Below are 16,901 nucleotides of genomic sequence, written 5' to 3' on the forward strand. Positions count from 1 at the left end.
CGCAACCCTCGGGGAGGTTTGTTTTTGTCCTTCTTTGTTTGATCCGTCCTTATAGCGCCAGGTAAGCCACATCCTCTGCCCGCCTCCCTCCTTCCTTCGATCACCCCTTGTCCGATCTCATCCTGATCCCTCTCCTCTCCCGATCTCTCAACCTCTCCTCGTTTAGCTTTGTTTGTTTTTCGGTCTCTTTCGGTCTCCTTTGGTTCTCCCCCTCCCGTCGTCTTCATATGGCCACTTGTCCAGTGTCGTTTGTATCTGCATTTTATTATCATTAAAGGCCGTTGGGCTTATTGGCTTCCTTGTCTTTATTTTGCCCCTTCACGATCCTTGCTTTTTGGCCCTTGATCCAAAGTAGTAGGTTGCCTTTCAGTCGGGTATTTAATAGTTTCTTAGTTCCTATAACAGTTTTGTGCTTTGGTCATCATAGCTTTAATCAAAAGAGGCCTATCGAAAAAGCTGGAGATAGTTGGGATTGTGATCGTTTATATACTTTGGATTTCATTTCGATATGGTAATTGGGATAATTGGAATAAAGTATACGAATTCTGCCCTTGATCTATTTCGTAGATTTGATTTTTAGGATGTCATTTGGTTTTGCAGATTGGGCTTGGTAACTAACGCAGTATTCGTAACCTTTCCCCTTATTTCTTAAAACTTACTTCGTTTTCCGCCTATCCTTAATCATTCAGCTGGATCAGCTGTTGATTTCGAGCTTTAGTTTCCCTTTTTGGCAAGTTTTCCGGGGGAGTGGTCACCTATCTGGCTATCTCTTGGAAACCCTCTCCACTCCTCCATCTTCTGGCCTCTCCAGGAACGGAGGCACATTGGCAAAAGGTAAACAGACCACAAATTGGACAGTGGAACACATGTTTGGCGCGTTAAATGCTCGAGCGTGTTATTTATAACGTTTTTTATGCGCTCAACAGCTTTTCTGCAGCCGGGCCGACCACTTGCTCTCTTCCTCTTCCTCACTCTCTTCAGTCCCCAGTCTTCAGTCTTCAGTTGGCCTTCTTGGTCTTCAGAAGCATGGTGTTGTTGTTCTTGTTAAGACGCGTGTACCCAGTTTGCCCCTCGTGTTTTGGCCAGTTGCTGCCGTTGTTGTTTGGTCAACACCTTTTGTAGACTCTGGCTGCGGGCAAAAGAAAAGATTCCCCTTCTCTTCGAGGAAAGGAAAGGGGCTCTGAAGAAACTCTGAAGAAGAGAAGAAACAAAAAAAACGGCAGCAGTTGTAAGTTTCTGTTTGTTCTCCTCTTCGAACGTTTCGTATGACCGCAAAAATATGCGTATGGCCATTCGTCCCTTTTTTGGCCTTATGACAGCCATCGGTCATCGGGGTCCCGAGTCCTTGAGCACAACTGACACACACCAGAAGAAGAGCACGCAATGTCCTCGGGAGCGCCACCAGCCACCAAAAAGCAAAAGAATTCCCATTCTGGATCAAGATCGGTATCTCACAAGAGGCAGATATGGCGTCTCAAAACTGGATGAAAGTCACGAAGAGGTGAAAGAATGTTTGGGAAGAAACGTTAGATCAAGATGGGCTGCTAAGGAATAAATTGCAAGAACATATTCTTGACCAACTCTAAATAAACTGGAAAACAAGAAACGATGCCTCCGAAGCAAGCCGAAGTATACATACCCTTTGCAGCTCTTAAAAAAATTGATCAGCATTAATATGACAAATTTGAATACAGTTTCTTAGAGAATCAGCCCACAAGTCTTTAGAGGTATGCCACTTAGAAATCGGATTATATTTGGTAAAGGTATGGAATCTAGAAGTCCAATTGTGAGTCACCTTTGGGCAACTCATCGGAAACTTAGAAATAACCAACATGAAAATGGCTCAAAAAGTCGGTCAGCGCTAAAATAAAAATTTTGAATGCAGATTTTTAGAGAGTCCAACAACAAGTCTTTAGAGGTATGCCACTTTGAAATCGGATTATATTTGGTAAAGTTATGGAATCTAGAAGTCCGATTGTGGGTCACCTTTGGGCAACTCATCGGAAACTTAGAAATAACCATCATGAAAATGGGTCAAAAAGTCGGTCAGCGCTAAAATAAAAATTTTGAATGCAGATTTTTAGAGAGTCCAACAACAAGTCTTTAGAGGTATGCCACTTTGAAATCGGATTATATTTGGTAAAGTTATGGAATCTAGAAGTCCGATTGTGGGTCACCTTTGGGCAACTCATCGGAAACTTAGAAATAACCAACATGAAAATGGGTCAAAAAATCGGTCAGCGCTAAAATGAAAATTTTGAATGCAGATTTTTAGAGAATCCAACCACAAATCTTTAGAGGTATGCCACTTTGAAATCGGATTATATTTGGTAAAGTTATGGAATCTAGAAGTCCAATTGTGGGTCAACTTTGGGCCACTCATCGAAAACTTAGAAATAACCAACATGAAAATGGGTCAAAAAGTCGGTCAACGCTAAAATGAAAATTTTGAATGCAGATTTTTAGAGAATCCAACCACCAGTCTTTTGAGGTATGTCACTTTGAAATCGGATTACATTTGGTAAAGTTATGGATACTACAAGCCCAATTGTAGGTAACAATTACTACTTTGAAATCGGATTAAATTTGGACGTCCTCTTGTGAATAACTTTTTTACAAATCATCGGACAAATAGACTTGGCTAGATCGTGATGCTGATCAAGACTATATATTTTATATGCTCTTCATTGCGTTGCAAACTTTTGACTGCAAGGGTATACAAATATATAAAAATATATCTTAGAGGCTCCTTTAGCTTATATGATTTTGTGGCAGAACCAGCTGCCTTCAATGCGACTTACCACCAAATCTCTTTAGAAAAAGAACAAGCTCCAAGCAGCAGGAGAATCAACAGAAGACCATGCCGAAACCAAAAGAATCGAACAGATTCGAGGAGAAGCCCAACAGAATTGAACAGGTGAACAGTAGATCTCTCTGGCGAGATTCTTCCCCCGGGGTTCTTCATATTTCTTATATATTGTTTTTTTTTTTGGGAGCTTATCAGCTCTTCAGAGGAGAATTGGAAGGAGGTTTCTCCGAATCGTGTTGATTTGATTTATTTAAAACCAACAAAACAAAACGCAAAGGCAAGCAAACGAGGGAGAATGCGAATTTATCGCTGTTCGATCATAAATAAGAATTATATAAACATGCGTTTGGGACCTCAGTGCACACCACCCATGAATGGGGCCCTCTTTTTGAGTTTTTTTTTGTTTTTAGTTTCTTCTGTGGGCTGAAACAAGTTGCAGTATGTTGTCTGTCTGCATCATGATGAAGATGAAGATGATCATAATGATGATGACGACGATGAGGAGGCTTGGAGTTCGCCGTGTGTGGGACACATTAGAATCCGGTCCTTGGGCTGTCCTGTCTCTCAGCCGCATGTCGGCTATGTTAACAACATTTAAACGCAGCTCGTTTAGAATCTGAATCTTCTCCATTGAGAACTGGGAACTGGGCACCCGGAGCATTGAAGCCTGGAGCCCGGGAACCTGGAACTTCGGACCTCGGACCTCGAATCTCGAACCTCGATTCTAGGCTCGTTACGTGCCCTCCGCCTTGTTGACTTTGAGGATTTATGAGTGTCTGACGTGTGTGATGACTGTTATTAGCAGCGTCCGCGTCCTCAAACCGAGTCTACAACAATTCAAGCAACAACTTGCCAACAAACCATTTAACACTGCGAAAAAAAACACCACCTAAAGGATTTAAGTCTTACAGTTCAATCAATCTATTTCAATGATATGAATTTTGATTTCCAAAATTGTGAACAACAATAAGAAAAGATTAATCTAAAACAGGAAATAACTTTCATATAATATTGAAGAAATTTGTAAATAATATCCTATGCAAATGGGGGTATTCTGAGTTATGTGATTAGTTGAATAATATAACGAAGAACTACAAGTCTAAAGGAATTTGAATAAAACGAAACCTGAGGTATATTTCGCTGCAGTGCAGCGAACAATCCCAGGCAACCTCCACATTTCCCAGTTTTCAGAGCTCTTTAAACGGATGTGCGGATGTGTGCATCGACATGGCCATCAGTGGGCCCGGCCCCCTCCTCGAAATCCCTCCTGAATCATCATCATCATCTTGGTCGTGATCGTGATCCCAACCACTCAGAAAGGATCTTCAGCTCTGGCTTTATGCTGAACAAAAAAAAAACCAGGAAAAAAACGATAAAAAGCAATGCAAACAAACAAACAGAAACGCGTTAATGGCGCCTACCACCATAATTTAGACATTAAACGTGGGCGCTGGGGGCGTGGCAGCTATCGGGATTGTTTGTTTTAACGATTACTCACTGTACATCAAATGAAGACGGGGTATGAGATCCACCTTGTGGGTTTTTCAACAGGGGCAAGCAAATGATTATTTCATTTTAAAAAACATTCTGATTAATTAATAGTATACTTGATAACAAATAAAAATATTTATAAAACATTTCACTGCTTTAAATAATAAAAAAAATTATTTTCCTAGGGACAATTAAATTACTATTTTATTGTATGCATATGTAAATCCCAAATATTCTCTTGTATTTTAGTACCGTTCAGCAGTTATTTATAGCCTGAGTAATAAATTTAATTACTACTGCTATAAATTTATTGGGAAGTTAAAACTACTCGTAAAGGCAAATAATCATATGTAGCTTCCCTACTTATTATTTATTTTTCTGTCAATTTAATGACTTTCAACAGCGACAATTTGTATGGAAATGAGCTCAGTCAGCTTTTAATCGATGGTCCTTGCGATACCACCGCCCCCCAAGGTTCAAAATCCATTCCCAAGCTAAAATTGTAGAGCATCTTGAGCTCATCTTTCTTTATCTGCTCGCTTTGAGCTCACTTGAGCACTAAATGCGCATAAATTACTTACACTTTGGCGGGCAAACATTGACAGGAAAAAAATAAAGTGAGGCCAAAGATGGGAGCCTCGCCCACCGAACCACCCACTAAACCACCCACTAAACCACCCACCGAACCGCCCAACGTGACCAACGAGCTGCAAAACATTTGACGCACAATTTAATTAAAAATAAGACAAACTCTCGCTTGCCCCCTGACAAAATGTATTTAAAACTTGGCCATAAATAATTTAGCACCAACTTTGGGCTCGTCTGTCTGTCTATCTATGAGATGCTTTCCCCCATTTTCCGGCAAATGTCATTGCTTCCACCACTTGGGGAATATTCTGTGGCCTGTGCAATTGCATCTTGGCCAAAAGCAACTTGAGACTCGGGCCAGGAACCCAATTGAGGTTGAACCAATTAGTGGCGGGTCGCCAGGGATCTTTGCCCTTAAAATAGCCAAAGCAAAATGAGTATGCAAATATTGTTTGACATTTAATATACAGCTGAATTCAGAGCGGAATATCTATTCAAGTTTACGGATTAATTCTGTATTTGAATTTGTGTTTTTAAAGTTGACTTGCAAAAAGGTCAACAAAAATATCTAGGGATGACTAAAAAAATAAATTACGATGAGATTAATGTCACGCAAATTAGTTTAAATAATTTAGCAAATTAAAATCAATCAATATTATATCATATTATAATCTAAATCAATTCTTTTCGTGATATAAACGTAAGTAAACGTTTTTGTGAAATGCAAATCAGATTCATCATATTTTATTCAATCGTTTTGCCTGCGTTGCATGTGCGACAAATGAAAATGAAATAAAAATTGCCGCTAAATTGTTATGCCAATTGCTGTTGCTGCTGCCTTTGATTATTGTGCGAAAAGTCACACAACTGACGAAGCCGCCGGCTTGCATATTAAACAGGCCAGAAGCCGGAGGAAACTGAAAATTATTAATAAATGAATGCAAATAAGCAGGGCCACATAAAACAAGAAAGGAAAGCTAACTTCGGGCGGAGCCGAAGTTGATATACCCTTGCAGAATACTCTTGATATTATATTCTCCAAAATTATTCATATGATGCATTCTTAATACTTATTAAATATCCCAACTTCCTAACTTTAAGAACACCAAAGTTATGCCATTTCCGATCGTTCAGTTATATGGCAGCTTTAGGATATAGTCGGCCGATCCTTATGAAATTTGATAGGTCGGATTGATTGGCCAAAAATAAAAGCCATTGAAAATCCCAACTTCCTAACTTAACAAACACCAAAGTTATGGCATATCCGATCAATCAGTTATATGGCAGCTATAGGATATAGTCGGCCGATCCTTATGAAATTTGGTAGGTCGGACTAATTGGCCAAATATAAAAGCCATAGAAAATCCCAGCTTCCTAACTTTACAAACACCAAAGTTATGGCATATCCGATCAATCAGTTATATGGCAGCTATAGGATATAGTCGGCCGATCCTTATGAAATTTGGTAGGTCGGACTAATTGGCCAAATATAAAAGCCATAGAAAATCCCAGCTTCCTAACTTTACAAACACCAAAATTATGGCATTTCCGATCAATCAGTTATATGGCAGCTATAGGATATAGTCGGCCGATCCCGGCCGTTCTGACATATATACTGCGTGCAAAGGAAAGAAGGGTGTGTGCAAAGTTTGAACTCGATAGCTTAAAAACTGAGAGACTAGTTCGCGTAGAAACAGACAGACGGACAGACAGACGGACAGACAGACGGACAGACAGACGGACAGACGGACAGACGGACAGACGGACAGACGGACAGACGGACATGGCTATATCAACTCAGGAGGTGATCCTGATCAAGAATATATATACTTTATAGGGTCGGAGATGTCTCCTTCACTGCGTTGCACACTTTTGACCAAAATTATAATACCCTCTGCAAGGGTATAAAAACACATATACTGACAAATCAAAAGCAAAATTAAAAAAAGGGTAAAGAACATTTCTTGCATGCAAATGAGCTGTGGAGCAAAAGAGATGGGGCGATGGGCGGACCGACTGACCGGCAATTCAGAAAAAAATCTACAAAAATAAAGCAAGCCAAGCAAAAATAACAAAACCAAAGGCACACACACGAAATTAAAAAAAAAATATAATAAATAAATAAAAGAAAAAAATGCAAAGCGAAAAAGAAAAATAAAAATAAATGCGGGGGCGTCGCGCCATCTCTTTTGCACCAAGGCGGGGCACACCTCTGGAGAGAGTGGGATAGCAACAGCCCAAAAGCGGAGCAGGTGAAAAAAGAGGGAGAGGGGCAGTTGGCGGGGGAAAGAGAGGGGTAGCTGCAAAAGGAAAGAGAGGGGCTGCATTTGCAAGGTTAGAACTCGCAAATAAAATAAAAAAGGTGGTGTGTGTGTGTGTGGGTTTTTGTTTGTCTGTGTCAATTGACCGAAAATGATGGCGACCAAAAAAAAAATGTTTCAGCAAAAATGGCGAAAATTCACGTGTGAGTGTGTGTGACAGCAGCCGCAATTATGAGCAATTATGACAAAAAAAAAACACAAAACAAATAAAAAACAAAGAAACAATACAAAGGCAGGCAAACAAAAGCGGCGACAATAAAAAATGTAAAGAAACCAAAGCAAAGGGGTGGACCTTGTTTATACATTCCTACATACAGACATATAATTATCCATATTGGCGATGTCCGCTCAAAATATATATTAACAGCACACTTCAAAAACGCCGTAAATCAGTAATTAAATAAATGCAAATTATAACTTAAGCAATAGTTACATTTTTCTGTCTGTCTTGCTTGTTTTTATAGCTTTCCATTACATTTTATAATTTTACAATAATAAGCCATGTGTAGCCATCTAATTAGTATTTAATCGTAAACACAAAATAATATATTTCAATAAACTGATTCGAATTAACTTCTTATGATATTTAAATCAAACGAGTTCCTGAATGCCAACCAAGATAAACAACATGATGTTTTTTTTTGTATCCCCAACCCGTCTTCAAAAGTGTTGTTTTTGCTGCACTTGTCAAAACGCCACTTGTTGGGTTGTTTTTTATGTTTTATGTGCCCCATCCGCAGACCACATAAATCAACACCCAAAGTCGCAGAGTCGCTGGAATCCGAGTTTTCAAAGCCTGACCCCGCGACCCCTGAACCCTTGTCTCCCCGCTTATCTGCGTGACAACTGCATTTCAATTCATAACAATTAAATTGAACAACAGGCGAGGAAACTGTGATCAGCGAAAAATCTGGGAGAAGGGGCAATAAAGATTGGGGGCGGCGACTGCGGGAATTCTAATCGGCGACAGGGTTAACGGGTTCAGCCATGTTTTTTTCGATTTCGATTTCCCCAAAAAAGGAAAATTTATATTGGGTATATATATATATAAGGGGGTGATTTTTGAGGGGACACCTTATCAACAGACACCAGAAAAGTAGCCGCGTTGACAGCGCCACAAATCTAATCGCTAGCCTCGATAAGAATGTGAGTTCTATTTATGGTTTCTATACCCTTTTTTGGGGTATTATTATTCAAATGTTTATAAAATAGTAATTGACAATTGGAAAACAATATGAAGATTAATCTCCTTAAGAACTTTTACAAACAGATAAAGCTTTGCTTCAAAATAAGTTAAACCGAAACATCTCCCATTGCTCTTCATTTCAAGATCACTACATATTTATACCCTTTTAAGGGCATTCCAAATTCGTTTAGTTTTGGCTGCACATTACCATTAGCATCGCTCGTTTCACGCTCTCCCAAAATGAAGCGATCAAATTGTAATTACACCCGATTTCCCACATTTGATTTATTCATTGCGTCAGATTTATGCTGCTCAGGGTCAGGTGGCCATCGATAAGATAGTTTTCTAGTTATATTCGTATATATGTGGTGGAATTTGTATCCCCGCGAATGCCTTAAGTCGGCTGCTCTTCCCCGTGATCCTGTTTCGGGGTTTTCGGGCCACGGATCTTAATGACATGGCCATCCATTTCGGGCCAAAACGAGACGGGAGTGGGCGTTACCACTAACTGACAGGCTAAAACAAACGGGCAGCGTGTTTACGAGGACTTGGGGCCGTGGTTATGCCTTCATAAATTGTTTTATTATTATATAGACCTGATATATGGCCGGCCAGCCACTTGGTCAGTCAGTTTCTGGGCCTGTCAGTTTATTGGTTTAACTAATTTGCCCCGATCCTTCGTGTGGGTAATTAACGTTTATGATGCAGCTGCCTTTTGGTCCTCCTTGTTCTGTCTGCCACTCCAGTCAGCCGATGATGGGCTCACAAATTTGTCAAATACCCAAACGATGTACATCTGTAAAATGGAAAAAATGGAAGAAAAAAAAACCTGCCCTTTTCCCAAGCAATTTGCATGCAATTGTCATTCAATAAAATTCAAATTAAATGCAATGCAAAAAGTTGCCAAATAAATAAATCAACCGGACGGAAAAAACAGATGTTCTCTAGGCAAATGATGTAAGATGATGTTGAATATGCACCCTTCTTCATTTTGGGCCTCGGCGTTATCGGAAATCCATTGGCAATGTGTTGACAAAGATTAAGGAGGGGGACGGACAACAACAAAAAAAGACGACAGCAATTTTGTTGTCACAAAGCCAAACTGTCAACGGATCCCCACAGCCAGCCCCTATATCTCGAGGGTTTCCCCGCACTACTACCAATTTTCGGTTCCCTTCGGGCCAACTGCAGGTGCTACTTTAATCCCCGCGCCTTGTTGACAAAAGAAGAACAAAAAAAAAAAAAAAACGAAGAAAAATACCCACGAATGCGTTTTGCAAGCCAACCTCTGTGGGTTTTTTCTTATTTATATTTTTCTGTCGGCGTCTGCCGCTTGTTCCTCCTTCTGTTTGTCCCCCTCCATCATCATTGACATTTGCAGCCTCTTTTGCCTGCGTTTTTTTCGGGGTTTCGGGCTGCTGTTTGATTGACTATCAGATAATGCATTGACGCTTCTAAGGCAGCTCGGCCTCACCTCTCACCTGTCCTCTCCAAATCGGCACAGGTGCGTTAATAGACGCCGTTTAGTCCTTGGAGTGAGGGTCTCGGGACACAGGACACAGGATACACAGATGTCACCTGCGGATCCGCTGATGGGATCGATTAATCGATTACATGGCCACCGCCAGTGGCCAAGATTTAGATAAGTGCCGACGAAGGATCGGTTTTTAGTAGAATGAAATACCTAACAAATTCACGATGATTGACTTGAAACTGGGAGGCTTCCACCTATAAAATTACAGTGTATGTGATCTTAAGACAATACATTTGAGAAGAATACATTGTTTTTAGATTTTATTTTTGAATTATAAACTGAACATTTTTTTTTACCAAAAACCAACTCAGCAATAAAATGAATCTTTTTCTCAAAACTACTGATTTATTTATTCATGAAAACGTTTTATTCTAGTGTTAATAAACACATTATTAAGTGTGGTTTTTGTGTAAATTTTTATGTTTTTTAGTGTGTGCTTGATATGCACTTAGCTAGTTGTTTGCTATTCTCTATAATGCTTATCAATTAATACACATTGTCATTGTTTTATTCGGAGAGATTGTGAATATGATAAGCTTTTCATTTCTGGCAAAGTGTTCTTAATGATTTGCGTTTTTCTTTGATTTCGTTTGCCTTAAACTCCAAGGGTGTATACATATAATCAATTATTTATAATGTTTTTTTTTTGTAACGGTGAAATATTTAGTTGACCCCATTTTGTCTTCTTAACATTACTTTCAGTTTTATCATTGTTTCCCCTACTTCACCCGCATTTCGGTCTTTAGCCTGTTTTTGTTTTTTTGCACTGGGCCCAACCCAATTACAACTCAATCGCTGAACATTTTATTTTCGGACCGGGCTAATTGATTAGCCATTAACCCCTATGTGGGCCTGACGAGGCTAAGGACAACTGAGCGACACCTTAACACACTCCGAATGAAGAAAGGAGGGGAAAATACAGAGAACGCACTGAGCCTTAATTAAGCTTAATTATGGGCTCATGGGCTCCTTCGCCTTGCTTCGTTTTCCTCGTTGCCAACTGCCTTCAACACTTTTGGCCGGGGGAAATTGAATTAGCCGTGTGCTGGTGGCTCCGTTTCTGGCTTTTGGACCTGGCTCTGGACCTGGCTCTCCCCGCCGTTAAAATGTGTGTGGCAAAAACAAACAGCGAACGCTGGGTGCGCTCTGGTCAAAAGGTGCAAGTTTTACACGTAACGATTTGCACGAACCTGAATCTCGGTATCGGTCTCGGTCTCGGTCTTTTTGGCCACAAGTCTGTGGAACCAACACAAACGAGAGCAAATCGTTTTGTTGTCGAGCAAGAGCCAGGCGCTTTGGCAGTCCAAGGAAAATAAGAAGAAAAGGAAAAAAAGCAAAAAAAAAAAAAAACAAGGAAAAAAGAAAGAAAAAAGCTGAGAAATACGGCGTGTGGGCCCAGGAAACTGGCTCCAAAGTCGGCCTCGCTTGGGGCCATGTCTCTGGTCTCTGGCCATAACAAGCTGCCAACAACTGGCGCCAAGTGCTCAATAATGTTAACGAGCTATTCAGTTAAGACAACACACACACACACACACACTCTTCTCTCGCCAAAAACAAAAGCCCAGGCAGCGAGAAAAAAAAAAGGAGACCAAACCAAAAGCAAGGCAAGGCAGACAGACGTGCCTGCTTCGTTCCTGGCAAATAAAAAATAATTTGCAGTCGAAAAGGCAGGCAGACCATCCCCCCCTCCCCCCACAGACACACACACACACACACACTCAGGAAAAGGGGGTGCTGTGGCTCTCCTCCAAATAGAAACATCCTCGGTTCGGGGTTCCTCCATCGGGTTCTGCTCAGGCCCGTCCAGTCAGTCAGACATCAGTCAGCTTGTTAGCCCTCCTCCTCCACGCTGTGTATCCCCGATGTATCCCCGGTGTTTGTTGGTTTTTATCAAAATGCAGTCGCAGCTGATGATGATCTGTGAACATGAACAAGACGTTCGTTAAATTTGATTCATGAGGCGCTCTCGCTCCGAGAGTCCCAACCTCAACCTGAAGCTGTAGCTTCGGATGGACACTGCAAAAAATATTTGGGTCTACAATGATTGGATTACTGAGCTTCTTAAAGGTTTTCTTCCTAATGAGTAGAAAATCTTATAATTTAAGGCATTACCCAAGATTTTTAAGCTTCCTGAAAAATCAGTTGGGAATTATAGGGAGATTCAGTTCTAAGGACATGTCACCAAACATTTTTTGAAGACGGAAAACTAAAGAATATGCTGAACATTTTAGGGTTAAATTTAATAAATTGTGTAATTGATATAATTACTAATAACAATCCATTTGGAAACTATATAAATAATAGGGAATCCTAAGGAATGGGAAATAAATAAAAAAAGTCTACTTAGTATTTTCTCAGTGCATCCTGGCTGAACCTGAACCCGAACAGCGATTGAGTGATTGCTACTTAAAGTTATAATTTTCATATTTATGCCCGTGTGTGTGCAGGGCGAGATCTCCTCTGGCCAAAGAGGACGCCTCTGCCTCCGCATCCGCCTCTGTGTCCATCTCCGGGCTCCTTTTTGGGTGGATGGCTGGGCTGGGTTGCTCGGATGTTGGGATATTGGGATGTGGAGATGTGGGGATGTTGGGATGTTCCGAGGGACAACGACATCGCATCGCATCGGAGGAATCGCCTGCGTGTGTTCCCCCTTTTGGCCGGGCCATGTAATTTTCGAGTTTGCACATTGCCACCAACATGGCTAATCAACCTGGCCAACTCAGCCTTTGCCGTTGCTGTTGCTGTTGCTGTTGCCTTTGCCTCTCTTTTTAGGCCAATTTGAATCCGAGTCGGAGTTCGGGGAGTCGAGCCGAAACAATTTGTGGCTTGGCGCCACTTGATAGCCCGATTGGTCTGGTCTGGGGTTTTGTTTGCTTTTGGCCAACTCGTCGTAGTCCGAATCTGATAATGATGATGATGATGATTGTGCGAGTGCGACTGCGACTGTGGTTAAGCTGGCATGGCAGCAGCAGCCGCAGCAGCGATGATCTTCGTCCGATCTTAGCCCCGAAGGTGGGCCCCTGAGAACCAGAACGTGGTCTTAGGCCCCACTGATTAATGTTTTATTTGATTAGCCCGGGAAAATGACCATACACCCCTCTATGCCAAACGTAGCACACCCATCTCTAATCCCCATTTCGCTCATCTCTTCCTTCGTTTCAGACAAATGTTTCCGCAAATGAAATTTCGTGTTTCGGGACTGGATGCCAAGGCTAAATACATCTTGCTACTGGACATCGTGGCGGCGGACGATTATCGTTATAAATTCCATAATAGGTGAGTTTTAAAAAATGTTCTGCACTGGCAGACGATCCTTCAATCGTTATTTATACAATCGCAATTACAGTCGCTGGATGGTGGCTGGGAAAGCGGACCCCGAGATGCCAAAACGCATGTATATCCATCCAGATTCGCCCACAACGGGTGAGCAATGGATGCAGAAAGTTGTTTCATTTCACAAATTAAAATTGACCAACAATATTAGTGATAAACATGGATTTGTAAGTACTGTACGTCTTCTTTGTTTACCGCATTAGTTATCTAAGCTACACCACACCCACAACAAAAAAAATCAAAAAACAGAACTCAACGATACCAAGGCGTATGAAAAGTGTTTCAACAGGAATATTGTAGATAGCTTTGTTTGGAAGTCTTGCAATACAAATTTGAGTGATTTTTCCTGATAAAAGAATGAATGAGTAAGAAAAGTGAGAGTGACATTGTAATTTTGTAAAAATTCTATTGGAAATAGTAGGATTATATCATAGGCTTATCACATGTTTACCATTTTTAATTTAATTACGGTTATGAGTTATGAGTTATTATTCAGAGATAAGTTAAAAAAAAAAAAAGTAATTAACTCATTAGGCAATGAAGCTTGAAAGAAATGAGAAACACCACGATTCAACATCAAAGCGAACTTTATCTTGGTCTGCGCCTAACACTCCGCACTTCAAAAATCATCTCCGCCAGAAAACCCCATCCAATTCTTCTTTTTTCGCTTATCAATGCGAATTTGCATCCCATCCGATGGCTCGTTTTCATTCGCTTTTCTCGGTTTTGCACTTTGAAGTCTATGGTACTCCTCTTTCGGGCTTATCTAAAACTTCTCACACGCATGAAGCGGATGGATAAGCTTGGGGATCGGGGATCGGGGATTGAGGATCGGAAATCGGGGATTCTGGATGCTAAAGAGGGGCGCCAGGCAAATTGTCGGTGGACTTTTCATTTGAAGGCCGCTGAAGTGCGCGCGCGCACATCTTTTCCTTTTGACTTTGTAGTTGTGCCGACGCCGATCGCGTAAATTTCATCAACTGCTGGGCAAATTTTCATTTTTATTGATCGAACGGTGGGGCCCACCCGTTGTGACTATATAAACCCTCCCTATCTCCCTTTCTCCCTCTTTCACCGGCGGATCCACGATCATTATGATCTTGGGCGGGCGCCATGTGGCTCTGCAGTTTTGTGTCATGTCCCCGCCTCCTTATTTCTTTTTTTGTTTTATATCTCGGCTCGTTTTGCATGCCGAGTCATAAATCGCACAGCGAACAAGCGGCGGATAAGGGCTACTCCTCCTCCTCCACCTACAGATATATGCCCCCCCAGGGACGTATATATCCCCTCCCCCGATCGACGGACAATTGGACAATCCGTGTCTCGTGTGCGTGGGCCTCCGCCTAAGTAGCCTGTGTTGGCCATTAATTTCGCTTAGTTCAAACGCCGAAAAGCCGACGCTGCGTGTGGTGTGGTGGCCAGCAATTCCGGATCGGAATCGGTGTCCCAATCGGTGGGGTATTTATTTAATCGGGGGTTCTTAGCTATATATTTCACTTGAAATAAGTCGAGAGCTATAAGTATTAGCATTGGGTGATTACATTTAGCATAATGAGCTCGTAGGAATGTTGTAGGTATTAGGTATTCTTAGGCTATATGTGAAAGTAATACAAAATACACTGTTATATCTTTTTTAAGATATATTCCAATAGGGTTTCAAGTGATTTTTCTTTATAAGTGGTTCTCTTTTCTTAGAAACTCTTGTGGCAAGACACTACCCCGTCCGATAAATAAATCAATATGTAATTTACTCACATATATCCATGATAATGCTGTTTAACTTTGATAGTTTCTGGACAGAACCGGCAATAACATCAACCCTTGAGTGTCGCCAGCTGTTGGCGCTCTCAAAAGCGTTATAATCATATAATCATATATGGGATACCGGGGACCCGGGCGCTATTAAAGTCTATAATTTAACACTTTTTGCGGTCGGTCGGTGGGGTCAGTGGGCGTTGGGTTTTATGGGTGATTTTTGTTTTTGTTTTTGTTTCTGCCTCTCGCTGGCTGCGTGTCAAAACAACAACTACGGAAAGTCGTCGTCGCAGGCCTTCAGAACCCGCAATTCCATAATTGTGGCCCACCTTTGTTCTGCCATCTATATGCACACATATATATATATATAAATATATATTTAAGTTGGGGGGGAATGGGGACGGAGGAGCCCCAAAGCGCTGCGGAAACGGAAGCGGCTTTTCATACATTGAAATGCACTTAGCGGGTGGCAGAAAACGCGCGCGTTTTTAAACGCCCTTTGCACTCGGTATTTTATATTGCATATTGTGCATTTGTACTATTGTGTGTGTGTGTTCCAGTTGAGAGTGTGTGCGTGTTAGTCGGCCATGTTGCCGCAAAGAGCCACCCTAATAAGGCATAATGAACCACCAAAAGGGTCAAAAAGGGGGTGGCTTGCGGGCGGAGGGTGGGTTGCAAGCGGCAAGCGGCAGGAAGGTGTCGCCTAATGCGTTTAATTGTTGCAGCTCAAGTTGGGACACTCTCTACTCCAATTAGCAGCCCCAACTCCTCTCATTTCTGGTGGAAAATATCCCTACAAAGGGGCGAAATATCTCATAAAATCGGATAGACTCTTACAAGGAATGGAAAAGATGTACAAAACAAGAAAATGCTATTCTGAACCGTTAAAGGATGTATTTATTTGATCAAATCTTATTTTATACTTCACAATTACATGTTCTTTTATTGAAATATATATTTTTACAAAGCCCATTTTAGTTAAGGACATAATTCATTAACTAGGTATAAATAAAAAGATTTTATTTTATAGCTTAGGAAATACACGCAATTAAATTTGTTCATTAAATAGTTTAACCATTTTTTATGCTAGTTTAATATTGCATTTTTAAAAAGACTGTATTTATGTATAGCGCAAATACTCATAGAATACAATCGTTTTACAAAATGTATTATATTTTTCTCGGTGTGCTGAATTTTAGCCAGTCGGAAAAGAGAAAGATGTGAAGTCGGGAGGTGGGGCACTTATATGTCTGCTGCCATTAGTTTCCCCGATAGTTCAAAGCATAGTTGGCCATCTTCTGTGCCCATTCAACCATATCCAAGTGGTCTCGAGCATCATCCCAGCCAACAGATTCAGATTCCGATTCCCAATCCCCAGCAGACGAAGCGAAAAGTACGAAAAAAAAATTGTGTCCGAGGAGTGGAACTGAACTGAACTGAACGGAACGGGTTGACAAAACTAAACTCAAGTGGAGTTCCATTTCCGGACACGGACACGAACACGGACGCAAATCAAATTAATTGAGGCGCAAAGAACACACTCGCACACGAGTCCTTTGGATGAAATAAACCATATACCTACGTGGCTCAACCTCAATCTCGGGCAGCGTTCTCTGGTGGTTTTCTTGAAACAATTCGCTTAGAAAATCAAAGGCGGCCGGCAGCGACTGCACGTGTGTGTGTGTGTGTGTATTTGGGATATAGAACTTGGGATATGGGAAATGGGATATGGGATATGGCCAATTTGTCTGCTATAGACGCGCTCTTTAAAGGCCATCATCCCGGTCCATCAGGTAGTTAGGTGTTGCCCACTATACAATTTGAAAGGCTCTTTTGAAGTTGACAGCCTCGCATTCAGATATCCTTGGCTCGTGGTCTCTGGGC

General features: G+C 41.2%; 1 protein-coding gene across 1 annotated transcript in view; it reads left to right on the top strand.

The window, feature by feature from the left end:
* The window catches only part of LOC108045342 (optomotor-blind protein), a 63,969-nt gene that overhangs the window by 14,121 nt on the left and 32,947 nt on the right, over positions 1-16,901 (top strand). The window contains 2 exon segments of the mRNA XM_017124639.2: positions 13,092-13,205; positions 13,276-13,438. Coding sequence (XP_016980128.2) covers positions 13,092-13,205; positions 13,276-13,438 — 277 coding nt within the window.

Source organism: Drosophila rhopaloa, unplaced genomic scaffold (genome assembly GCF_018152115.1).
Source record: "Drosophila rhopaloa isolate 14029-0021.01 unplaced genomic scaffold, ASM1815211v1 contig_3, whole genome shotgun sequence".
Lineage (NCBI taxonomy): Eukaryota > Metazoa > Arthropoda > Insecta > Diptera > Drosophilidae > Drosophila > Drosophila rhopaloa.